This window comes from Mesoplodon mirus (genome assembly GCF_964341445.2).
Source record: "Mesoplodon mirus genome assembly, chromosome: 2".
In the NCBI taxonomy this organism is placed as follows: domain Eukaryota; kingdom Metazoa; phylum Chordata; class Mammalia; order Artiodactyla; family Ziphiidae; genus Mesoplodon; species Mesoplodon mirus.
Genome location: NC_138977.1, coordinates 216,697,661 through 216,724,404, shown reverse-complemented (window position 1 = coordinate 216,724,404; position 26,744 = coordinate 216,697,661). Strand labels below are relative to the sequence as shown.

The 26,744-nt window shown below is 46.9% G+C and overlaps 2 protein-coding genes across 2 annotated transcripts in view; both read left to right on the top strand.

Annotated features, from left to right (window-relative positions):
- Positions 1-10,593, top strand: part of HSPA12A (heat shock protein family A (Hsp70) member 12A) — a 70,809-nt gene extending 60,216 nt beyond the window's left edge. Inside the window, exons 8-12 of the mRNA XM_082611587.1 lie at positions 2,625-2,711; positions 3,285-3,389; positions 4,113-4,371; positions 5,065-5,168; positions 6,340-10,593. Of these exons, the coding sequence (XP_082467713.1) occupies positions 2,625-2,711; positions 3,285-3,389; positions 4,113-4,371; positions 5,065-5,168; positions 6,340-6,977 (1,193 nt within the window). The 3' untranslated portion in view covers positions 6,978-10,593. The remainder of the gene's footprint in view (positions 1-2,624; positions 2,712-3,284; positions 3,390-4,112; positions 4,372-5,064; positions 5,169-6,339) is intronic.
- Positions 10,594-13,385: 2,792 nt separating this feature from the next.
- Positions 13,386-17,600, top strand: SPMIP5 (sperm microtubule inner protein 5; the record flags this gene model as incomplete). Its single annotated transcript, XM_082604904.1, is given in 5 exon segments — positions 13,386-13,440; positions 15,759-15,893; positions 15,896-15,976; positions 17,414-17,461; positions 17,464-17,600. Coding segments are annotated over 5 exon segments (456 nt in total).
- Between the last annotated feature and the right edge of the window lie 9,144 nt (positions 17,601-26,744).

Below are 26,744 nucleotides of genomic sequence, written 5' to 3'. Positions count from 1 at the left end.
TCACGCTTCGCAGGCACACATTCCTGCCCAGACAGGCCTCTCTTCCTCTTCACAGGGTGACTCTGCCCCGGCAGCCACTGCTCTGCATTTTTAACCCAGGATGGAGGCGTCTGTGAGCCTCAGCCACGAGACAGGGGCAAGAAGTTCGCTTGTCCCCAGGCTGCCGCCTCAGCCTGCTGGGGCCATGTGTTCGCACCCTGGATCTGAGTCACCCAGAATGAATGGAAACGGGCTCCCCTCTAAGTCTGAGGGCTTGATGTGCCTCTTTCTCACAATGCTTGGCCTCCCCAGCATGCCAAGGCTGGCCTCACTGCTAACTAAATCCAATGCATTCATGTTTTAAATACTCAGGCTGATCTCGTTATTTAAATTTCCTTCTTCATTGTTGTAACTGGAAAAAAGAGGAGTGACTGACTGGGCTCTATATTTCATATGCTGATTCTTACGCAATTGTTCATGAACTGCAGCTCATGTCAGAATTAGCTAATTCAACACAGCATTCCTTGACACTTCTTAAGTATAACGTTCACATTTGCGGGGGAACTTTTTTTGAATGCTTGCCTTCCCCAGGGGCTCAGTTTTTGGTTCCCTTTCTGTAACATATCCTACCTACCCTCACACTGCCCTGTGTCTGTGTGCTGTGCCTTGTGGGATTTACTGTTGTTTCCTGTGCCCAGAGGGGTGTCTTTGGTTTTTGAAATCCTCAAATTGTTGGCCACCATCCCTCAGAGGGGCAGTGAGACAGGGGCTCTGTCTCAGCCTTGCTTTACGGCGGGAACCTGTCTCCCGGAAGGACGGGGTGCTTGCTATGTGCCGAGGCCTGGCAGAGCATTTAATCCGGGATACCCAGGATGGCAGTAACACCCCGAGACCCCCTGGCTGTTTGCTGCCCTCCGACGCTCCTCCCTGCCCAGTGGCCACCGCTGAGGAGACCAGAGCTGGCACTCTGCCCCCAGCACTGCAGGCTTTGCTGTCGCTGTTATTTTACTCCAAAAAGACTTAATGAGATTAGAAAAGGCTACATTTTTCACAATCTCGGGCTTAATTTGCCCGAAAAATGAGATCATTTTTTGAAGCTTAGAACATGTTTTATTCGCCTCACTAGGCCGTTTTTTATGGATGCCATTTTCGTTAGTCACCTAGATCGTTTTAGAAAACCAATGCCCACTACAAAGTGTGCAATATAAGTTCATCTGGACCCGGTGTTGGGAACAGCAGAGAAGCCCGGAGGTTGGAGATCCCTCCCAGGCCCGCGGGAACTCTTTAATGGGGGGTGGGGGCGGCGGCCTCTCCGCTGTAAACCAGAGCCTGAGGAACTTAAGGCTGGCCCGATGTTTGCCATTCTAATCCCCAGAGAAGATGTTTTGCAAACACCGTGCTCCTTGCTGAAGGAGGTTGGAGGGTCAAGGGTTCTTTATTGGATAACCAGCAACAGATGGATTTGTAGGGCTTCGGGACTAAAAAATTGGGTCGGGAGGACACTTGTGGGATGGGACTGCAGAGTGGGGACAGAGCCTTCGTCTGTAAAACCAGGATTGCTCTCAGTTGTTCACGGTAGTGATCATGTGTTGGGTTCCCAGTCTCATACTTGGTGGTTTGCCTTCCTTATCACCTGCTGTGTGCCTGGTGTCGCAGTGGGTGCTGAGGATAAATCAGACGGCTGGTCCCTGCTCTGCCTGTGAGAGACGTTAAGCGATTCGCCCAAATTCCCACAGTGCCTGCGCTCTGCTGCTTCCCAGGCTCCCTCTCACAGCACCTTTCCCACCTCTTAACATTCGTATTCTGCTTTTTCAGACTCCACTCTAAATTGTTAAATCTCAAAGGCAGAGGGGGTCCGTGGTCTGAGGCTTCATTTCAGGCTGCAAGACAGAGTCGTGGGAACTGCAAGTCCCTTGACCTCCCTGACCTGGTTTCCTCGTCTGAACACAGGGCGATATGATTTGTGCCTGTCCGCCTCACGGGGCTGTCAGGAGGCCTGCGGGAGATGAAATACCCATGCGAGTCACAGCCACTGAGTACCCCGAGCCACCCCCGGGTTGTCCCCGGGTGTGCTGGAAAAAGGCAGCGCCGACTTTTCTAGGTTCAGCCGTGCCACCTTGCGGCTGAAGCGCCACCTTGTGGCTGAAGAGCATGTCGACTTCAACGGGGTCTGGAAAGGGCTCCTGGCCGTTTATCCAGGACCCAGATTAGGAAAACATACCCCGCATTCCTTGTATCAGACAAAGCTGCTTGATGTGAAATTATTTAACCAAGCGCACTGAAGTCTGCTTGGCAGACAGCCTCCTCACTGGGGCAGCAAAGCCAGAGAATTGGCCTATTTTATTCGCATTCCCCTGAAAGTGTCCCTGGAGGAAGGGAATCTCATCAGGGTGAGCGTTTCAGCAGGGCACTGCCCAAAGCTGCCAGGCAGATGAATAGATGAAGGCTGGTGGAAATAGCTACTTGCTCTGGAAGAGCTGACTTTGTCATTCCCTATGTTGCATTTATGTAATCATTCTGATCAAGTATCACCAAATGTTCTGTTCCTAAACCTCCCATGCTCTTTTACCTCCACTGACTGCAGGTGACTGCCAGCTCTTTCATGTTTTCTTACCCGTCGTTATTTTCTTTCTGTTGGCCACTAGCTAAGGAACACGTACGACGCAATCGGCAGAGTCGAACCTTTTTGGTGGAGAATGTCATAGGAGAAATCTGGTCCGAGCTGGAGGAAGGTAGCATCCTTAAATGTCCTTTGCCCCTGCTGGATTGTGTGTGTGTGTGTGGGGGGGGGCTTCTGGCAAAAATGCATTTCTATTTGTTCCTTTTGTACTTTTGGAAAAAGTTCCAAATCAGTTGGTTTTACAGACCGCTCACCCAGGGAGAGCTCTTTTTGGAGCTGTCATTTTGCATGTTCTAAAACCATATAGGTTCTTCAGAAGAAAAGTAGGAATTGGAACTCACCAGTTCCAGAGTGAGTCTTGTGCTAAACAGCAGGTCATTTGATGGTGCTATTAACTTGGCAGGAAGTGGTCCACACGTGCCAGGTATGCAGCAGCGCATGACCTGACTGCCTTAGTCCTAAAGATTCACTCATCTGGGTTCATCATCCATGCTAACCGGCACCTCTGGGCAGACACTATCTCATCTCTTTAGTCATGAATAACTCACTCTGTGGCTAATTAGCAAAACTATTGTACTAACGAGTGTTGTTGGCGCTTAGCTGGGTACAGCAAGTCATCCTGCCAGCTTGTTCCAGGACATGCTGGACAAGTGGTCTATCTAAAGGTTGGCTGTTTTTGTACCAGGTGACAAGTATGTGGTAGTGGACAGTGGCGGTGGCACCGTAGACCTGACAGTCCATCAGATACGGTTACCGGAGGGACACCTTAAAGAACTGTACAAAGCAACAGGTAAGCCTGAGAAAATGAGAAAAATGGCTAATTTTCTCATACCTGAGCTGTTTTACCCATTTCAGATTTCTCTCAGTATCTCATTCTTTCAGTGCCACCAGCATGTGGAATCACAGGCAGTAGAGGATACAGATGCATGAGACCAGAGAGCAAAATGCAGTTAAATGGCCTTTAAAACACAAACCACCATAACTTGGGTTTGGGCATAAAGTGAGCCTGTTTCAGATCCTGGCCATGATCGTCACCTGTGATTTGGTTAAGCTTTCTAGGGAGGTCCCACGATGCCTGGTCTTGGATCAAGATCATCAAACCAAAGAACATTCTCTTCTTCTTGGCGGGGTGGGGATGAGTAATTAGTAGATCACAGGGACTAAGCAAGGTCTGCTGGTTTTCCAGACACTGTCCTTGGATTTCTTGGGTGGGAAGACCATGATGCCCCTAGTTAGTTAAATGTATTGATTTTATTTAAAATGTAATTGATTTTAAACAGATTGTTGACGAGTGATTTCTGTAGGAAAGTTTCTCCATGTGGAATGAGAAGAACCTGAGGGTTTTAAAGTGTAAGTAAAAACGCATAGCTGCGGTCTGCTGGCTAAGTGGGTCCAAGTTTGTGCTGCTGTCTTTGAGCAGAACCCAGAACCCAGGGTAGGCTGCTTCTCAGACTCCGGATTCCATTTCTGACCGTTTTTAACATAGTGGTCTCCCATTTTGTTCTTGGCTCAGGTGGACCCTATGGATCTTTAGGAGTAGATTATGAATTTGAAAAGCTTCTGTGTAAAATATTCGGAGAGGATTTTATTGAGCAATTCAAAATCAAGCGTCCTGCGGCCTGGGTTGACTTAATGATTGCATTTGAGTCTCGCAAAAGGGCAGCTGCCCCGGACCGAACTAACCCTCTGAATATCACCCTGCCTTTCTCCTTCATTGACTACTACAAGAAGTTCCGTGGGCACAGTGTGGAGCACGCCTTGAGGAAGAGCAAGTGAGCTGGGCTCGTGTTTGGCTCAGGACAGTCTAGGGGGTAGATTGTGTTCATGGGGAGGGGGAAGGTGGTGTGGACTCTGAGTTCCAATCCGACACACTTGCTGTGTGACCTTGGGCAAGTGACTCAACTTTTTTGTTCCTTAGTTTTTTCACCTGGAAAATGGGCATGATAATTCCACTTACCTCAAAGGGTTATTGTGAGGATGAAATGTATTCATATATGCTTAGCACGATGCCTGAGACCTGGAAAATACTATCTCTGTGTCAGCTATGATTATACACGAAAGAGATAAGCTGTATGAAATCAGGGAAGTTTGTCTGTTTGGGGCCCTGCTTTATCCCCAGTGTCTACAACAGAACCTGATGCATAGGTAGTAGGTGCTGGGTAAATATTTGTTGAATTATTTATCACCCTGCCTTCTGCACTAGACTTTGGCTTCCACTGTCTCAGGGGACTGTTGGCCACAGGCAAAAGCAAAGAGAAACCAAAGAGGTTATGCCTTAGCTTTGAAGCTTCTAAGAGTCTGGGTCCTGGTGGTTTAGTGTATTTCTAAGGGTTCTTTGGACTTTCAAGCCCCCTTCGGCCCCCTTGGATGTGACAGCCATTCTACCAGGGCCCATGACTATGCAGGTTAGCCTGGGTATCCTTTATACACTCGCCGCTCATTCTCTCTCCGCCATGCCTCCACAGTGTGGATTTTGTGAAGTGGTCCTCACAGGGGATGCTGAGGATGAGTCCAGATGCCATGAACGCCCTTTTTAAGCCGACCATTGATAGCATCATCGAGCATCTCCGTAAGTGATCAGCCAGGGCTCGGCCACTCAGTGGGGCAGAGCCAGGAATGGGGACTGATGTTTCTAGTGTCACCAACCAGTGAGATGTGAAGTCCGGATGGCAGGGGGTCTCGGTCCTGGAGCCGCAGGCCAGGGCCCCGGCAGGAGTGGGCAGGGCCTGGGCATGCATGAGGGTGGTTGCTGGGCACTGGCTGTGGATCTCTCACCTCAGGTACTGCAAAGCAGCCCAGAGCCTGTTCTCACTTGGGCTTCCATTTGGCTTCAAAAGTCAGAGAGCCGGGAGATCTAAAGCAATATTATCATTGAGTGACAGGCCTTAGGGAATGGATGGTCTTTGCTGTGTCAGAACAAATTAGAAACCACAACCTCTGCCAGGAAGGAGGAACTGTTGTGTAAACCAAAGAAAGGTCTCCCACAAGAGAGCAAACAGAATCTGGCCATGCAGTTAACTTGCTCCCTCAGGGTCCCTCGCCCAGGGACACACAGTAGACTCACCAGGGGCCTCTTTCAGTATCCAGGCCCTCCACGCTTCCCACCCTGCAGCTACACAGTCAGAACTCCTAGAGGTGGGATGGGAATTTTATGAAAACCAAAGAATAATATTGATAACGGCCTGCCTTAACAGAACCGCAGGTTTGGAGAGGGCAAGGGGTATTCATTTATGTGTAACAAAGAACTACGTAAACTGATCGCTGTCTAGCTATTAAAATGGGTTTCTACTTAGCAGTAGCTTTGGTTTTTATTCCTGAGCATATTGATGTACAAACCCCTCCTTTCTTTAAAAGATTGGCTCTACAAATATATTCCATTCAACAAAGTCAGACTAAGCCTGTCCTCCAGCTGGCCCAAGCGGCTTTGTCCATTCTCCACATTCTCAGGCCACCCAATCCCCCCTGGTTTTTTTTTTTTTTTTTTTTTTTTTTCCTTGTGGTACGCGGGCCTCTCACTGTTGTGGCCTCTCCCGTTGCGGAGCACAGGCTCCGGACGTGCAGGCCCAGTGGCCATGGCTCACGGGCCCAGCCGCTCTGCGGCATGTGGGATCTTCCCGGACCGGGGCACGAACCCGTGTCCCCCGCATAGGCAGGTGGACTCTCAACCACTGCGCCACCAGGGAAGCCCCCCACCCCCGGCTTTTGGTGACAGGTCTCTGTCCCTTCCTTTTCCCTTTCAGGGGACCTGTTTCAGAAGCCGGAGGTGTCCACGGTCAAGTTCCTCTTCCTGGTGGGCGGCTTCGCCGAGGCGCCCCTCCTGCAGCAGGCGGTGCAGGCTGCCTTCAGTGACAAGTGCCGTATCATCATCCCCCAGGACGTGGGCCTCACCATCCTCAAGGGCGCCGTCCTCTTTGGCCTGGACCCCGCTGTCATCAAGGTGCGCCGGTCCCCACTCACCTATGGGGTTGGGGTGCTGAACCGCTACGTGGAGGGCAAACACCCGCCCGAGAAGCTGCTGGTGAAGGACGGCACTCGCTGGTGCACTGACGTCTTCGACAAGTTCATCTCCGCTGACCAGTCCGTGGCCCTGGGCGAGCTGGTCAAGCGCAGCTACACCCCGGCCAAGCCCTCCCAGCTGGTCATCGTCATCAACATCTATAGCTCTGAGCTCGACAACGTGAGCTTCATCACCGACCCCGGGGTGAAGAAGTGCGGCACGCTGCGCCTCGATCTCACGGGGGCCAGCGGCACTGCCGTGCCCACCCGCAGGGAGATCCAGACCCTCATGCAGTTCGGGGACACCGAGATCAAGGCCACGGCCGTTGATGTAGCCACCTCCAAGAGTGTCAAGGTTGGGATCGACTTCTTGAATTACTAACCGGCCCTCCCCGCCGCCTGTCCCCTTGGACTCAGCTCACCTGCATCCGCTGACCTCAACCCTGACTGTTCTTTCCTGCCCTTGACCCTAGCCATCACCCGTCTGAATCTCAGCAGGGAAGATGAGAACAGCCAGGGCTAGACATAATTAGGGATTTTTGAGGGCACACTGGAGTCAGAAAAACTGTTGGCAGTGCAGATGGAGGTTGGGAAGTAAGGAATTTGAGGATCCAAAAAAAGCAGCTAGTTTTCATAGGTACGAAGTGGTGAAACCTGCCCCCCAACCCCAACGCCGCCCCACAAGGGAATCAGTACATTTCTGCAGCAGTGATCGGGCTTGGGTCGAAGAGATCTCCCTTATGTAGAACTTAGGATGCCCTGTCGCGATCCTTCCAGATTTGAAATAAGATCTTTGAGCCAGGAGGAGATTCTTCATCTCTCTTGAGACTTTTCTTTTTTTACATATCTTGGATGGCAGTCGATATAAAATGCCATCCATCTGCAGTTAATTTCTTTTCATCATGGTGTGATTAAAAGTGATGATTCACTGGGAACTTGGAGGGTTTTTAGCTGGTGAGAGAAGACTGCCTACACTGGGCGCTATTTTAGGTTCTCATCATTTAAATTCCAAAAAGGTTTAGTGAAGAATAACTGTAGCTTCAGCTAATCCACTAGGATTTGTGAGTAGGAGAGCTGACACCTCAACTTTTCAGCAGGTAAAAATTTGCTTCGAGGGAAATGGATATTGAGCTAGTGACATATCCCAAATTATATGCTGTGATAGAACTCCCCAAAGGCCAAATCCTGATTTCTGAATTCATAAGTAATCTGAGTTAACCTTAGTAGGATTCTGTGTGAGAAAATGAAGTTGTAGTTTGCCTTGTTCACATCACCAAGCCCGGGAGTCCGGAACAGCCCCTCCCCTTGACAGGCACACGTATTTTAAACGAACTCCCTCCTCCCTGCTTGCCCTCATCTCCCTAAGAGATTTGGCCATTTATTTCCACATTTTGAAAAGAATACATTGGTGATACATGGGCAGAGAATCTGTTAAACGAAATGTTTCATTAAAATCTTCAGTTTTAAAACTAGAACTGAAGATTCTATCCAAAGGCATTCAGAGATCTGTACTTGGTGAATGAAGCTGGGTTTTTTCAAAGCAGATCTGTGTATCTCCCGCGCAAGAACTGCCTGGGTGCTTCTGAAAACCAGGTTCCTGGATTCTATCCCTTTTAGGAACTCAAGTCTTGGAGAGGGGAACCAGAATCTGCAATTTTTAGTAAATGCCACAGGGGACTGTGGTTCAATTGGAATTTGAAAACTCCTAACTTTAGGGTTTTGGAAAGCTGGGGCACAGACCAGAGCCTGCAGCTTCCAGTTGGGTTCCCTTAGGGAGTGAGTCTACAAGTGAAGAACCACAATCCCACATGTTGCCCTCTTGTGAGTGGGGCTGGAGCTCCAGCTGGCTTGGGGATGGCACTTTAAACCTTCACAGGAAGGGCCTGGGGAGGAAAATGATTGGAAGAAAGGCAGCCTAAGAATGGGGTTGAGGAACCAACTGGTGTGTGTGCCCGCTCTCCATCCTTCCCCACTTGCAAAGCCAGTCTTCAACATTCAGGAGCCAACTGAGGAAAAGAGTCAAGAACCTGACTCAGCCCATGTGATCTGTTCAAAGCTGTCTTTTCCACCTGCTGGAGTTAATTCGATTTTAAATCACCAGAGGCATGCATAATGAATGAGGGGAGGATGGATGACTCAGCTACTAACTTTAAATGCAACTTGGATTCAAACCCTTTATCACAGCCCATTATCATATGCAGATTTTAAGTAGCATTTCCAACTTCATTCTAAGTGTCTTCTTTTTCACATCGCTTGCTGCAGAATTCCCTACTAGAATGTGAAACACTAACAAACCACAGAACTAGAGAATGCTAGTCACGTACTTAGTAGCGGGGTTTCGCATCGAGACACAAATGTGTGCTCTAGGGTTCTCTTGCTGCCTGCTTGGCTTCAAAAGCTAAATGTTATGGGTCTTTCTTTGGTGTTGCCAGCCATACTCTACAAACAAGACTTTTCCATTTAGTTATAAGTAATATAATTTTATGTACATATAATATTTGAAAATTGTACAGAATCTTGATTTCTACAATGTGCTCTTGTTAAAAAAAAAAGGGAAAATGCTCTTTGAATTTTGTTGATGACATTGCTGCCTTTAAGTTTCCATGGTTTCATTTCTTAATTGTGCTTACTAGACATTGATTTGTACTGATGCTAAGCTATGGACTGTGTGTGCAGACTGACCAACAGACAGAGGTGCCTAGGGTCAGAATCCTCTACGAAATAGACCGGCTGGATTGACAGCTCCATCAGACCTTTCTACACACACATCCTTCCCAAAGGTTCACAGTTTATATTTAAAGGTGCATAATAATGTATCGATTCTCCTGAACTGTCTTTGAGAGCTGAACGTTCTGGTTCTGTAAGCCATGTGACTGTGCAGAAAAGCCTCCGAAAACTCTGTGTCTCTGCAGGGTTGTCAGCGTCTCCTTGTGGGGCGAAGCAGTCACTCTGAAGGCAAAGTGGGCTGTTTTCAGGACACCAGAATCAAAGGAAGGAATCAGGTGGTACACACATCCAGCTTTGCTACTGGATTAAGTGTAGGTGTGAGTAATAGAGCCAGGTCCTTTTCTTGGCTAATGTAAGGCCTTTCCCATCTTGCATTAAGGATGTCTCCTTGTCTACTATTTCTCTTAAATGAAATGGTTGAAATTTGCAATGTTGGCAAAAAGATAATGGAGAGGGGGTGATAATTTTACTGGATTCTCTTCTGCCCCAGAGATGCAGCCCTGATAGTCAGACTTCTTAGAGGGAATCCTCAAATCCACCCCTTCTCCCCTTCCCCCCCACAGAAATATTCTAGAGTAAGAACACTGGATAGGTACACTTGGACACATTTTCTAATCTTAGAAAGTTTCTAAAAGGCCTGTTGTCTTAACCCATTACTCAGTTGTCCCTAGCATATTATCTGAGGTTTAAGTTTCTTGGAAGCAGAACTGCCAAAGGGTTTCCTTTGTAACTTCCCTTTCTGTACACAGCAAGCAAGCATTAATAAATGTTGAATGTCAGACAAGAATGTCAGATGGACAAGAGAGGAAAGAGGAAACATACAAGCATTTCTGCAGACCGATGGCTAAGATGAATCCAGATTCCAGAGCCTGCCCTACCCCTAGAATGTTATGTAGATCAAGTTTAGCTTTTAGAGTCCAGGTCTGGTTAATTGCCAGGGTGGCAAAGAATCGCATGCACCTATATAAACAGGAGTCAAAATGCATTATTAGCTGAAGATCGAATCACACATTGTAGAGATGAAATAGCTGTGATTAAGCTGCATATTTATGCTGGGAAATGGCTGAAGTGGATGACTAGTATAAAAGTTGTTGGCCATAACATCATATCTCTTATCTGCTTGGAATATGGAAATATATTCTAAAATAACAGCCACTGGGGTCTTGTTCACTATAAATTCAAACTTCACAGAACTTGGCAGCAATTCACAACTTGACTGTATCTGCAAACTGTCTTCACAGACGTCTAATAAAGCAAAACTCTGGATCTCATGTGGCCCAGACTTTTTTTTTGCGCTCTGAACTTGTAAATGGAATTATAGATACATTACTGACTTTCCCCTCCACCCCATCTCGGGTGGAAAGTGATTTTCAGGTCTTTTCCTAGGTGTTGCGAGCTTTATTAACTTTCATTCCAGTAAGACTGCCTCCTCTGTTCACTGGAACCAAGCCTCCACTGACATCCATGAATCCCTTTTCCCCTGAAGCCAAAGAAAGCAACCTTGCCAGAGAGAAGGCAGATAAGCCACAGTGACAACTGACAAATCCACTGCACCCAAATGAAGGTCATTAAAAAACAAAAAGCAGAAGGCCAAGGACTGATGCCTTGTCCTCTGGTATCCTAGCAGGCACAACTAGCTGGCCGCTCTACCTAGGGCCTTGGGTTTATTCCAGGCTCTATGTCTGGGTCACCCTCCAGAGTTGGCTCTAGAAGTTTCTGGATAGTCTGAGGTGGGCCCTAGGACCCTGAGGGAGGTATAAATGGGTTCTTCCTAAGTGGGTAGCTGCATCAGCTTTCATCTGAAGTTTAGTTCCCATGAGGAGAGGTCAGGAAGGCCAGGATGTGCAGTCAAACAAACGTGTATTGCAAAGTAGAGCCAGCAGGCAGTCTGGCTGCCGTTTCCTCATCTGTAGGGAGTGGCTGGGACTAGCAGTCTGTAAAGGCCACTCAGTCCCTGGATCTGGGTCACACAGTGGGCATCTTGGTTTTGTCGACTTAAAAAAAATGCACAATGTGAGAGTTGAGAGCTAAGTTTTACTTGGGACAAAATGAGGGCTGTAGCCCGGGAGACAGCATTTCAGATAGTTCTGAGAAACTGCTCTGAAGAGGTGGGGGGGAAGTCAGTATATACGTGATTCTGGTGAAGAGGGAGTATGTGCAATCAGGCACATATTTTTTGCAGAAGGTTTATGCTCGTCTCGAGGAGTGGATGTCACCATGAAGGATTTTAGTGCTTTTCTAAATACGAGGAGATGCCAGAATTAGGCTCATGAAATAAAATCGGCTCCTGAAAATATCTAACTCTCTGAAGACCTGTTCGGCCAGTTCTTCCCAGAGCACAGAGGGCCTCGTTCCTGATCTCCACCCTGACCTCCTTTCAGGGGGTGTTGAAAGTCAGCAACTTCAGTAGCACCTGAATTAATCCTTGTAGATGGCAAGTGCCCATGGCAAGTGCCAATTTGTAGCTGACAGTTTCAATCCACTGAGATGAAAGCTCATCTTCCATAAAGTGAGGACGGTTAGAAGGAGTACGGCTCCACCTTCCCAGCATCCTTCATTTTGGTGCTTTGTCCCTTTCTGCCCTGTCACCTGTCCTGGCCATCTGGATATTCTCCTAGTAAGAGACACGAGGCTAGGAGGACAGGGGTGTGAGAAGCCCGGGGGAAGCCGTCTGGGGCACAGGCCTCTGCTTCCCTCCCAGGTTGCTTCCCCCGCCCCTGCCAAGGCCTGTTCCCGCCAATCCTCTCCCCCAAGCCCAGGCCTCCCCAGTGTCTACATCAGAAAAGGCGGCTTTGACCCGGATCCCTTCGTGTACCCCTCTCCACAATTTCCAAACCCAGAGCGGCCTCGCCTGGGTGAGACCGTGTGTTCAGAACGGAGAACACCTTCGGAGGCAAAATATTTTCCGGGCAAATCCCTGCATCTCACCCCATAGACCGACGCTGAGTGAGTTCACTGGGGTTCACCAGTCGCCTCTGGCTCCTGGGCCCGGACTTCGCCAGGAGGCCAAAGGGTGATGAAGGCGGGAGGGGTGGGGGTGGGGGGGTGGGGTATGGTCCGACTCCGCCCCTTCCCCCCCCCCCCGCCCCCGCTCCCCCGCGGTCGAGATCCCTGGTGGAGGCCGGGCCAGGGCAGGAGGTCCGTGGGGGCCAGAATCCAGGCCAGCCCAGGTGAGGACGAGGCGGGGCGGGGCGGGGGGAGGGGGCGTGTCCGCGCTTTCTGACTTGCTCCCTGGCCCCACCCCCAGCACACCTCCTTTCTGCGCTCTTCCCTTCAGCCTCCTCCAGGCAGGCCGCTGGGCTGGGTCTGCAGCTGCGCAGCCGGCCACGCACCCGCGGCACACTTCTGGGCAACATAATCCTGCCCCCCAGAGTGTAGACGTCTTTCGGTCACACCTCCTTGGACACAGGGACCTTCAGACAAGTTACTTAACTTCTCTGTGCCTTATTTTTCCATATGTAAAATAGGGACTCAGGTAGGAACTAACCCTTAGGGCGGCCATTAGCGTTTCACAGGAATGCAGTCCTGTCTTCAGCCGTGTTGTAGCAGGTGTTCTTCAAATGTCTGAACTGTTTAAAAAATTTCCATCACTGCTGAGTAAACCGTGACTGAGGCCCTCCCCTCCACCCCTGAGGCCACTTGTCCTGGCCACAAGGGCATGACTTTTGAGAGAGGAACTGGCTTGGTAGGGTAGGACTTGGAAGCATCAACAGATGCCAGATGCAGGACCTGGCCCATTTGGGGGCACCACAGGCCATCCCAGAAGGGAGAAGGGGTCTGGCTCAGGAGACAGTATCCACATAAACTGACGCTGTTTGGTCCGCCCCCCGCCCCATCTTGGACTCCATGCCAGCCTTTGCAACTTCTGATCCTTTCCAGCCACAGTTTACTCTAATTCTTTGTTATGTCCTGTACATTGCATGTTTAACATCATCCTTGGCTAATTGTGGTGCTTTCTCTCTGTCCTAATCCCCTGGCAAGGTTAGTGACGCCCAAGGGCTCTAGCACATGCGCAGTGAGTTCTCCAGGCAAGGACTTCCCTTCATTAACAGAGAGAAAAATCATGGAGTCTTCCAAGACCTTCATGAGACACCTGCCAATCACACCAGGCTACAGTGGTAAGTGGTGATGTGCCCTGCAGGGGGACCATGGTCCTGATTGCTGTCCCTGCCTTGCCCCACTGTCCACGTCCGACTGGCTTATTGGACCAGTACAGGCACTTTAGCTTTTAAGAAACTTGCTGAAAGTGTTTCATTGCTGAAGATGGAAGATAACTGGGTTCTGATAAGTGGGGAGATATAATCTAGGCAGATCTCCCAGGACATGGCCTGGTATGTAAGAAGCGCTTAATTAATGTCTGTTATATACATTTGGACCAGGATAGACACAGTGAACAAGCTGAGGCTCTGTCCTTCCCAAGTTGTGCTGTTCTCATGAACTAGGGCTGTCTTTATGGTCCCATTTCTTCCTGTGTCCCCTAGAGGGATGGTGACCAACTTTTTTGGTTTGCCGGGAATGGTCCCAGTTTTAGCACTAAAAGTCCTGCATCCCAGGAAACCCCTCAGTTGTTGGCAATCCAGGACAACTGGTCACCCTACCTAAAGGCTTTTCCTCCTCAGGCTTCTGAGAATTTACTAAGTCACATCCCTGTGTGTAACAAACCTGGTGGTCTCCATAGACCCTCTGCTCTCACATGTAGGTATTCTCAGTGGGGAGAGGCATGGAGAATATTCCAAGGTTGCCCATCCTCACCCTGATCCTACTGGTTGGTTAAGAGAATAGGCTTTGGATTCTAATAAACTGAGATTCCAATCTCTCCCTGGCTATTATCTATGTGATTGTAAGTAAGTTACTTACCTCTCTATGGTAAGTAGAAATTTCTATAAAATGGTTGTATTAGTTTCCTAGGGCTGCTGTGTAAAACAACAGATGTCTATTCTTTCACAGTTCTAGAGGCCCGGAGTCTGAAATCAAGATGTTGGCAGGGCCGTGCTCTCTCTGATGGCCCCTGGTGTCCTTGGTTTGTGGAAGCATCACTCTGGTCTCTGTCCCCATCTTCACATGGCTCTTCGTGTGGCCTTCTGCTCAGTGTCTCTGTGTCTGTGTGTCTCAAATCTCCCTCTCCTTTTTCTTATGAGGACACCAGGCACTGGATTTGGAGCCCACCCTAAATCCATGATGATCTCATTTCCAAATCCTTAGTCTGCAAAGGGTCTGCAAAGACCCTATTTCCAGATAAGTTCACATTCACAGGTACCAGGGGTTAGGACTTGGATAGGTCTATCAGTTCAACCCATTACACGGGGTAGGGATAGATTCCTCATAAGACTGTTGTGAGGATTAAAGGAGCCAGCACACATAGCCTATTTAAAATATCTTGGCCCTTAGCAAGACTCAGTAAAGGTAGCTTGTATTCCTATGTGTGTGTGTGCATATACGCAATCAGGTAAAATCTAGGCAGATCAAAGTAGACCCTGATGGAGAAAAACCACTGTGACAGGGCCCCTGGGTGTCTACGATCTCCTCCATGACGTTAGGGTATCTTTTTAATTCTCCAAAAACTGGGGAGACTGGATAGTGGGTGGAAGACTTCCAACACTGTCAAGAACAGTTTAGTAATTGGATTCTTCCAGAGGAGGTTTCTTGCAGGTGCACGGGGTGAGGGTTGCTGCTCTCAACTCTGGGGCCAGGTTTTCTGGCCCTAGGGACAAGAGCAAAAATGGTGGGCTTCAATAATGGGATTTACTTACTTATCTATTTATTTATTGACAGTTTAAAGCCAAGTCTTAACCAGTTTTTCCCCCTTTGTTCTTTTAAAAACTGGTCTTATTATGGCAGCATTATAGTACTTAGGATTCAGCATCCAGTTTAAATAAATAGTTGTGTTTTACCCATACTAATTGTAATGATTACATGTTATTTTGTGGGAAATGGTGAAAAATTGTGCTCGGGGTGGGTCTCACAGATAATGAATTTACCTTTTTGTGTAATAGGTCTCTGCTTTTAATAAGCCCGCAATTTCCTGGTGGTCCGACAGAAAAGATCCCCAATTGCATTTGGGAAGTGTCAAGGAAAATAAGCGTTCTCTCTAAAAAGATGAATAATTTCAATTACTCCTTTGACTAACATTTTGGTCCAATTAAATGCTTTCCCCATTTGTCGTTTGGGCTGACATCAGGGGCTTTGCTATCAAAGAATATTACTGTCATCGCCTTTGTTGAAACGGGCCTTCCCTCCCCGCTCCAAGGTCAGTTTTTCATGGCCTTGGGAGGGCCCAGCCACAGTGGAAACAACAGCGCAGCTTGTATTAATGGCCTTTGGGAAAATGCAGTGTTGTCGGCCAAGGAAGAAACGGCAAGGGGTGGGCTGAGATTCTGGGGGTTTGGGCAGGTTCTGAATACCTCGCTGAAGGTCGTGATTCCTTCGGCTCTTGCAGGCTTCGTGCCCTACCTTAGCTGCCAGGGCACCTCCAGTGAGGACAACATGTCCCACTGTCTGAAAATCTTCCAGGAGAACACACAGTGGAATAAAGACCAGCTGGAGGAATTACGCTGCTCAGTGGCCACTGCCCCGAACTAAAGCCCGTCTGCTCAGAGGAGACGGTCCTGTGGACCCTGCACCAGTATTACCGGCAGTACCACCCCTTGAGTCGGGGTACCGGCTCCCAGAAACCAGCCCCCCTTCACCCTGGGCCCAAGCACAGGGCCTGGACGTCTTGCTGAGCTGCCACTGAGGGCACTGGGTCCAGCACAGTTCCAGGTCCCCAGGCGTCCGTGCAAAATGGAGAGGCTCAGTTTCTTAAAAAGAGAAAGAAACATTTCCAGGGGGAGAGAGAGACAGGTGGGGAGGAGGGTGCTAGGTACTAAGCTCCTCAGGCAATCATCACAGAGGTTCAGAGAGCAGCTGTTGTCTCGGTAGGCACCGCTTTTAGTTGCTTTCTCTGTGCTGGCTACCGTTATTCCATTAACCACCCACGATGACCCTATGAAGTCGATACTATTATTCCCACTTTAGAGCAGTGTCCCTTGTCTGAGGTCAGACCTTGGTTTGAACCCAGCTCCTTCAGGTGCTGGCTGGGCGGGAAGGGGCTTTACACTGAATAACATTCAGAATAACAGTGACAAAAACAACTGACAGTATGATTGTATAATGTTAATAATCACAACAGTGATTTGTCCTAGACTATTTTTAAGGCCTAAAGGCCTATAAGAAAAGTAAGGGACTGATTGTCTTTATTATTGTTACTGTAATTGGGGACTTTTCAAGAACACGTGCTGACTCACATGTTTGGCGTGCTTTAAAAATTTCCAAGTCGTTACAAGGAACATCTGCCTAAGAGTTGGGATTTAGCCCAGCTCCATGAGTATTTGCTGTGTGACCTAGGGCAGGTTGCTTCCCCTCTCTGGGCTACAGTTCCTTCATCCAAGGCAGGGAAGGATGGACTAGATACTCCCTAGGGTGCCTTCCAGCTTTTAGGTTCTGGGACTCAGTGGCCTAATTCAATTCTTACAGCAATTGAGGGGCAGTTATCTTACATCTCACAAATGTGAAATTGCCAGAGGTCAGCCAGCCAGGCAGCCAGAGCCGAGTCTGATGTGCTTTGTCCTGACCTGCATGCTTCTCTTGATTCCCTTATTCAGATTGTCAAAGAGCATTGTCTGAAGCTTTTTTCTTTCTTTTTTTTTTTTTTTTTTTTGTATTTAGTCTGAGAAAAGAGTGGCATCTGTTTAAGGGCAAGAACTTGGGAATCAGAGAGACCTGGGTTTGAATCCTGGCCCTATCACTTCCTTGCTATGTGACCTTGGCCAAGACTTTCTTAACCTCTCTGAGGTCTCAGTGTCCTTCTCCACAAAGTGTAGGTAATAATGGCACCAACTTCTTATGGTTTGTAAGAGAATAAAATGAGAGCCTATGCAAAGCCCTACCAAGGCGCTGGCACGCAGGATCCACCAACCATTGGTAGCTGCCCTCATCATGTCTAGGGGCCTAGTGCTTCCCCTGGGGCTGATTGTTGGGGTGCCAGCTAGCTTGGGAGCATCGCCCACTGTGTGGCTTCTCAAAGCCCTCAGGAAGCATGGCATCTTTTTACAGAATGCAAGTACATAAAGAAACCTCTTCAGGAGCCCCCCATCCCCGGCTGGGCTACCTGCCGAGAGCCAGGGTCACTGAATTAGGCTGTGCCACGTGGTACACCGTCATGGCCAGAAACTGCTACAGGGACTTCCTGGACATCGTGGACCAGGCCAAGAGAGCACACCTGAAACCATATGAGGAGTAAGTCTGGCTTATGAGGAGTAACTCAGGTAACAAGAATGAGGGGAAGAGCAGATCTCAGGCCAGGGGTTTCCAGATGCCCCCAGCCCAGCGCTAGGACTGTTTTTTTTTTGTGTGTGTGTCTGTTTTGTTTTACAGAAGGCGCTGTGTTTGTAATTGCAGGACTTGCCAAGTAGGCAGCCACGTCCTGCTCCCCACCTGCGCCCAGCAAGTTCCAGAAGCCTTGCTTCTGGTCTTTGCTGGTTTGCAGGGAGAGGCTGGCAGTAAAAACCAACTGGGCCCCCTGTCCGGGCAGCAACCTAAGGCTCAAGCATGCTGAGGAAGGGAGATGGTAGGGCACTGCATGGAGTGGGGGGCTCTTGTGGCCTCAGTTTTCCCTTCTGTAAAATGGAGATGATGATCCTTTAGGATAAATCGTAAGGATCAGAAATAAGCACACCGTGCTCATGCGGGACCTGTACAGATTATATTTATTTTTATTATTAATGAAAGGAAGAACTCTATGACTTTTGTTCTTACTTTAGAACATATTGAGTTAGGCCTGCAGCACCTCCTCCTACCCCTTCTCCAAAAAGTTTGCTGCATGAAAGGCTGCTGCCAAAGTATCCGGATCTCTCTATTCCAGGTAAGGGAGGACTTTCCTTCCTTCCTGCTGGTTTTAAAAGGGGATGGTTCCAATTTCTCCATATCTTTGCTAACACTTTTTATTTTCTGCTTTTTTTTTTGATATTAGCCATTCTAATGGGTGTGAGGTGGTATCTCTTTATCATTTTGATTTGCATTTTCCTAATGATTAGTGATGTTGATCATCTTTTTACGTGCTTATTTGCCATTTATACATTTCTTTGGATAAATGTTTATTCAAGCCCTTTGTTCATTTTTGAATCAGTTTGTTTGCTTTTTTGTTGTCAAGTGTTTGGAATTCTCTATCTATGCTGGATACTAATCCCTTATCAGATATACAATTTGCAAACATTTTCTCCCATTCTGTGGGTTGCCTTTAGATTCTCTTGTACACTGTAGATGGGAATGTAAAATAGTTCAGCTGCTATGGAAAACAGTATGGTGGGCTCTTGAAACAATTAAAATTAGAACGACCATACACCCAGCAATTCCACTTCTGAGTATATTCTGGAAAGAATTGAAAGCAGGGTCTTGTAGAGATATTTGTACACCCAGAATTATAGCAGCATTATTCATAGTAGTGTAACCCAAGTGTCCATCTAAGGATGAAGGGATAAGCAAAATGTCATCTATATGTACAACGGAATATTATTCAGTCTTAAAAAGGAGGGAAATTCTGACACAAGCTGCAAGACAGATGAACTTAAAGGACATTATGCTGAGAGACGTAAGTCTAACAGAGAAAGAAAGAACATATGATTCAATTTATATGAGGTACTTAGAGTAGTCAGAATTAAAGACAGTAAGTTAACAGTGATTGCCAGGGCTGAGGGGAGGGGAGAATGGGGATTACTGCTTAATAGGTGCAGAAGTGCAGTTTTACAAGAGAAGAAGTATTACGGGGATGGATGGTGCTGCACGACAGTGTGAATGGACTTAATACCACTGAACTGACACATAAAAATGGTTAAGATGGTGAGTATTAAGTATGTTTTAACACAATAAAAAAATTGTTTTCTAAGTAGAAAAAAAAAAAGCGGGTGGGGGGCTTCCCTGGTGGCGCAGTGGTTGAGAGTCCGCCTGCTGATGCAGGGGACACGGGTTCGTGCCCCGGTCCGGGAAGATTCCACATGCCGTGGAGCAGCTGGGCCCGTGAGCCATGGCCGCTGAGCCTGCGCGTCCGGAGCCTGTGCTCCGCAACGGGAGAGGCCACAACAGTGAGAGGCCCGCGTACCGCAAAAAAAAAAAAAAAAAAGCGGGTGGGTTGTTTGCAGTATCCCCTCTGCCTCGCTGGGCCACCTGCCTGCAATTTGTGGGGCTGGTTTAGCTTCCAGGTGCTATAGGTGTCCTACCCTTGGAAGAGCCCTGATGGAGGACCCCAGACCTCCGGTGAGGTGTGGCTGCACTCAGAGGCCAAATGTGTCGTGCAACGGGAAGATTTATCCAGAGCCACTGTCTTCAGTAAAGGACGTGGAAGGGTAGAAGTGGAGAGCCTCCCAAGGAGAGGCACATATTAAGGGGGGCTCAGAAGCCCCTCACACACCCCAACCGGCACGAGGGAAATTTTGTAAGATAAGCATCCTTTTCACTGTCACCTGCACCCTGACCTGTTGGTGATAACATGCCATTCATAATAAAGGACTTTTATCGTCACGTGAGAATAAAGAGGATACACTTCTCGCCATGCTGAGGCTTCTGTGGATGTTTTCCAGGTTATGTTGACCTTGCTGGGTGGGGCCCAGCTCTTCCCAATGCTGAGGTAACATTGCACACCTGGATCAGGCACTCACTGAAGCCCTAGCCCGGCCGTCTAATGAGTCGGTCCCCATCAGCCACCTTGGGTTGTGGCATGGCAGTCCCCAACACTGGCACAGGGCCATACCCACCCCAACCCTGGTGTTTCCGAACCCCAGCCCCCAGGAGAGCCCTGGCACACCAGCTGTACTGGTTTCCTAGGGCTGCTGTAATGGTACCCCAAACTGGGTGGTATGAGACTGCAGAAATTTATTGTCTCATACTTCTGGAAACTAGAAGTCCACGTTCAAGGTGTTAGCAGGGCCATGCGCCCTCTGAAACCTTACGGGAGAGTCACCCCTTGCCTCTTCCCCACCTCCTGGGGGTTTACTGTCAATCCTTGGCAATCTTCGGTGCATAATTCTAATCTCTGTCATCATGTGACTTCCCTGTGCCTTTGTGTCTTCACATGGCTGTCTTCTAATAAGGACACCAGTCACACTGGATTAGGGCTCACTCTTCTGCAGTATGACCTCATCTTAACCAGTTACACCTGTGACATCCTATTTCCGAATAAGTCACATTCTGAGGTACTGGGGATTAGGACTTCAATATATCCTTCTGTGGGGGGGCAGAGGTGGGGGACACAATTCAACCCATAACACTGGCTGACCTTTTATCACTGACAGGCACTCTCTCTGACTTCACTCTGCAGCCACTGGCATGAAGAAGAAATCAAAAGCAGTTCCTGGGGCAGTGAAGCCATTGTTATCAAAAGACTCAAAACTGCTGGGATGAACTGAGCCACTCCTGAGCATTTTTCCCAACATGAGAATGTTCACCTGGGCTCCCTGGACCCCCAAGTGTCCATGGGTAGAAATCAGGAGTCATATCTTGGATGAGAAAAAAGAACTGGGATGAGAAAAAAGTTACATGTTAGTTTCACTAACCTCCAAGTGAAATATAATATTTCCTTTGTTTATGAATGTAGGCAAAAAACCCCCAGCTGTACCTGTCACCTTAACCCAATAAAAATCCCAGATCTTTTCACATCATATGACATTTGTTGCAAATGGCTTGAAATAATGTTAATGTTGATCAGTACTTTATAATCATAGTCGTTATCGGAGCTACTATGTCTACTCTCTAACATTGTTCTTCAACATATGTATAAGCAAACACTTATATGGCTATTTCACAAATTTGTTCTTTTTAGTATTTTGATAGTATTTCAATGTAATTAGCTCCCTTTGTAATCTCATGTATTATACTTTATGCCTTTAACAACATTGTTCTGAGAAGAGGTCCATAGGTTCATCAGACAGCCAGAGGGTCTGGGGCACAGAAATGGAAAGGAACCCTGTCCTGGGAAACAACAAAAGACGTGTGTAAGGGGTGGTTGTCATACAAAACAGCACCCCAAACCCAATGGGATGTGGCATTACAATGCATCCTGTTATTAAAAGATAACGTGATAGAGGAATGCTATTGTGGAAAAAAATTTCTGATACAGTACATGAAAAAAACAAGACCATGAGACAGTACAATAACAGCAAACCCATGTGTACACACACACACACACACACACACACATCACTATAATCCTGTTTTTCTGTTTAAAAACAAGGGAGGAGTGGTAAAGGGAGCTAGCCCATAATACTACCAGTGATTATTTGGATGATGGTGCGATTGGTCTTTTTTACTTTCTTGTGGTTTTTTCAATTTTCCACAGCCAACAGGTATTGTTTTCATAATCAGGAAAAAATGTTACTTTCCTTATTTGAATTGATAAAATCCTTATTTGAAGTGATTAAAAAATAACCTTTTAGAGATTGCATGCTTAAAGAAAAAAGCCATGACTCAACAGAAGTTAGCTGCATTCTCTTTAAAGGGCTGGGACCAAGCTCAGTGAACAGGTGGGATATTTTCCAGCTTTCTTAACACCCTGGGAGAGTGATCCCACAGCCTCAGGAAGGAAACCAGGAGACAGATCCCTCACCTGCCCGGGGCCGTGTGGTCCAGGCTGCTGCATCTCTGCTGGCCCCTCAGAAATGAAGAACACAGGAAGCAGCTCTGCCTGCTGCCCTCTCCCAAACCCATAGAGTTTGCAGATTACTGCTCTAGACCCAGGGTTTCTGAAGTCTTTGCCCATGAAATTAGGGGATGTCGGGAGCGAAACCACTTCTTGCAACTGCCTTCATCTTTATTTCACTCGCGGGATCGAATCATGTCAATATTTAAGTCACTAGCTAATTCCTGGCACTGACCTTTAAAAAATGACTTGAGCAGTAAAACAAAAACACAAAAAAACAACCCAGTAACAGAAATAACAAAATCGAATAAAGGCAATTAACAGATTGTCTAATAGTATCTAATTCTTCTATAACTTCATGATTAAGATTATCAAGTTCAATGTGCATATCAAACTCCTTTTGTTGAAACAATTCCACATTGCAATTCTTTTCCTTAATCTTTATCCTTTCTGTTTCTCCTAACCTGTAATTTCTAGAGCATAGTCTGTCGGGGGAGGGAGAGAGGTGATTTTACTGCACAACAAATTATCATTATTAGCACAAGCTGCATCTGTAATGAGCTCATTCTTGCTGCTAAAAACAATTCTATTACCTGATAAGACAAAAATTCCCTCGATCTGGAAATGCTGAAGAAATGGAGGTTGTGAGTTTGTATGTTTTCTTATGACAATGGGGCCTTTTGTGGGGATAGTTTGAATTCTGTGGCAGTTAAAGTGCTCCTTTGGGGTCCCTTCTCTCTCTTTGTATTGGAGAATTGACAGTTTCCCCGGAGGTGGGAAGATGGGAGGGGATGCCTTGGTTCCCTGTCCCTGTCCCACAGAGTGGTGACTGGTGGCTCTAAACAGGATCTCAGTTACGGCTTTAACCTTGTTCCAGCACAGCTGTGAAGTGTGTGGCCAGGAGTCAGACACTCCCTGAGTTTAGAACTCAATTCTGCTTTTTTCTGGCTGTGTGACTCTGGGCACTTTCCTTAATCTCTCTGAGACTTAGATTTCTATTTTGTAAGGTGAAATAACAGAAGACCCAACCCAGTCTCATGAGTTAGGAAGAGATTAGGCTTGTAAATCTGTGCTCAGTAAATACTATCTATTACCATTGGGGTAAAGGGTCTTGGGGACATTGCTAGGGCTGACATGGGTTGGGGGTGGGAGCGTGATGAGCCCACAGAGTGAGTTCTCAACAGAAAAGGGTTCAGAACCAGGGCTCCTGCCCCCTACTGAAGTGTTCTTTTCACTGCTGCACTTTTCTTCCAGGAATCCTAACCCTGCGAGGCAGGGAGAACAGGTGTAATTGGCCAATAATAAATCTGTAGCAGCAGCCCCGCTAATGTGCTCGCTTATGTCAGACTCTGGTTCTTTACCTGGAATAGCTTATTTAATTAGTATTAGTATAAATACTTTCATTTAACAGATGAGGAAACTGAACCACACAGAGGTTAAACAATTCACTCAGGGCCATTTTTCCCAGAAAAAATACAGGTGGTTCCTTCAAAGGCATATATATCCCCGACAAGAGAACCATGTCAATAATTGGATTCAAACTGGGTTTGTCTGGCTTCTCCAAAGGCTGAGAAGAAGCATGTTCTCCACCTTTCCTGACCAGCCCAGGGAACCATCAGGAAAAGGCACTAGGCACTCCATGACCTAGAGGAGCTGGCCACTCAGCCCCAAGGTCTTCAGGCCTTGTTTCCGGTTTGCGTTCTGCTGAAGGTCACACCAAGGGCAGCTCTCCCCAGACCTCTCTGTGTGCCTGGGACATCCCCGTGCCCTCCACACTCCCAGACCCCAGCTTCGGTTTACCTCAAATCACTCCTATTTGCTTAAACTCAACTCAGTTTTGGTGCATGCCTAAAGTATTTTAAAACCTATTTGTCTAAGGGCATTTCTGACTTATGATTTGTGTGCACATTTATCACATCCGCAGCTTTGTGAAGTTTGGGGGTGTTTTGTTTTCCTTGGTTGTCCTTCTTTCCCTCATTTTACCTACTTTTGAACATTTTGAGGATCTCTTAGCCAGTGTCTGAAAAAGCTTTCTGTGAGGTTTATTGTCATGAATGCAGCATTTTGTCTGAGTGCTACCTCAGCCTCTTACCCTGAAGGTGCTCACCCTTTTAACAGGACATAGATCACTAAAGCCCTTCCTTCTAAACGGGTGAACACTTTTTCTGTGGAGGCCCAGATAGTCAATATTTTAGGCCATATGGTCTCTGTTGCAACTACTCAATTCTGCAGTTTTAGTAGGAGAGCAGCGGTAGACAACACATAAATGAATGTGTGGCTGCATTCCAATAAAACTTTATTTATAGACACTGAAATTTTAATTTCATATCATTTTCATGTATCACGAAAGATTATTTGTTTGAATTTTAAAAAACTTAAATGTGGAAACCATTCTTAGCTGGAGGTCTGTACAAATCCAGGTGGCCCCATGGGCCCAAGTTACAGAACCTTGCTCTAAATCAGAACTTAACCCAAGGGGTTGATGCTAGCCAGGATCTAGTTGTAAGTGATTTATTTTGTAAGCAGTATGGGTCAAGCAAGTGGCCTCTTGAGAGAGAGACCCCTTGGGAGGATCTGGGGAGCAGAACCCCCATGCACCCCAGAGAACTGAAAATGTAGCTCAAACCCACTGCCAAGAGGGAGAGTGACCAGGGTGATGTGAAGCTCAGATTAGCCGGGAGAAAGCCTGCAATTGCTTGAGAGAAAAGGTAGAAACAAAGGCCTGTAGAGGTTTTCCATACCCTGCATTAAAGTTAAAATCTAATTTAGGTGAAAATGGATGCATAGAAATTAACTGTGCATGTGAGGCTTTTGTCGTTAGACTGTGTACCCTGTAATGATAGCTTTACCAAATTTATTCCCTTGGCTTGAAAATAAAGATGCTTTTTGAAATTTGATTTTGTTGTTTTACAAATCGTTTTAGATTTGTGGATCATGCAGACTCCATTTCTGATCTGCCTCAAACAAAAACAGAGAAAGTGTTTAAGATTCAATCAAAGGCTCGCTGTGAGCGGCACAATATTAAAATAACAGAAAAATCAATTCAGTTTTTATTTGGAGCATGGTTTGTCACAAATAGCATTCTAATAGATAACACCGATTATATGGTAGCAAATGTAAATTATATATACCGAGCTTACAACTTTGTCGGAGTCATGATTAAGGAATTTGACACATAAGCAGGAGAACAATAAATGTCAACTGAAATATGTATCAGTTAGGTACAAACGGGATGCTGAAATGAGTGAGGCTGGCACACGCTATACTTATAAGTAATAATATGCAGTCTAAAGTAGCTTGCGTTTTCAAACAAGAACTCCTTTTAAGTTGTCATTTAAAATATCTCATATTTCTGAAGGTCAGGAATAAACGGCACTATTAGCATTAAAAGCTAGTAAAAGGAAAAGTAATTTGTTGTTCATTTAGCGTAACATTTTATGAAATAGCTTTGTAAAGTATTCACATTTCTTTTCCCCTATGGAGTCTGAGAAGACAGGATGAAGGTGCTCCGGTCTTAACGAAGAGCTTTGTATTGCATCTTTGATGCTGTTAACATCTTGGTTCAGTAAGATCTCTGTGGAATTACAAGGTTTGTGCTTGGGTGGGTAAATGCTAAGAAATAAAGCTGGCCTCGGCTGGCTCCAGCAAGATGCTGCCAGGTCCTGGGTTTGGTCCTCATCAGTAGTACCATTGACACAGGGTCGACAGCAAGACACTGAGGACAAGTGGCAAGACTGTCCGAGACTGAAGATGGAGAGTTTTGATGTGACAGACACAAGTCCCCATAAGCAAGAGGAGAGAGGCTCTTGCTGTGTGTCTTGCGAACAATGGCAGATAAATCAGGATTTGAATTCAAATACAGATGGGGACGACCTTGGGGTCTTAGAAACCTTTCACCAGTGACCCCTCCTACTAGCCACAGGTCCCGAACTCCAAAGTATTGTAAACCACCCCCCTCTCTCCTTTTTCTCCTCAATTTGGATAAAAGATCAAAACTACCAAGAAATAACATTGACCAACACCATTGTAACCACCACCTGGAATTAGCAAAGACGAACATTTTGTCATATTTGCTCCAGATCCTTTTGTAATGAAAACTAAATATAACACCCCTGATGGAGGATTTTGAACGTCCTTCTTTTGATATTTTGTACCACATCTGCAGTGAGTAGTAGTATTTTGTGAACAGAAATGTACTTACATGGTAACCTATCTAAGTGGCATCTTCCTGACACTTGCTTTTCTCTTCAACGGGACATTTGGGAGATCTATTCATGGTGATATATACGGACCCTCGCTCATTCTCTGTCATTGATGGAGTTGTATTTTGGGTAATCGGAATTTCATTTGTATTCCCTCAACTACTAGTGAGGTGAACCTCAAACATTTATGATTCAGGTGTCTCTCTGCGTGTCGCCTGCTCATATCATTTTGTCCACTTTTCTATGTGGCTGTCTTTTTCTTTATGCATTCTGAATACAAATCCTTTGTTGGGTCCACTTCAAATACCTTCTCGGAGGCTGTTCTTGGCTTCAGTCCTGTCCTTGGTGTCTCTGTTACTCTTAAAGAATAGCTCAGGCCTGCCTGCCCCTCCTGCTTCACTTATTGGCTATTTATCATGTGCCCGGCACTGTGCTAAGTGCTATGCATGCTTTGTCTTATTTAATCATCACAGCCACCCTGTGAGGGAGGGCTACTGTTATTCCCAGGTGTGTCGAGGTTGAGAAGTGGAGAAGCCAGCCCACGTAGTACAGGGAA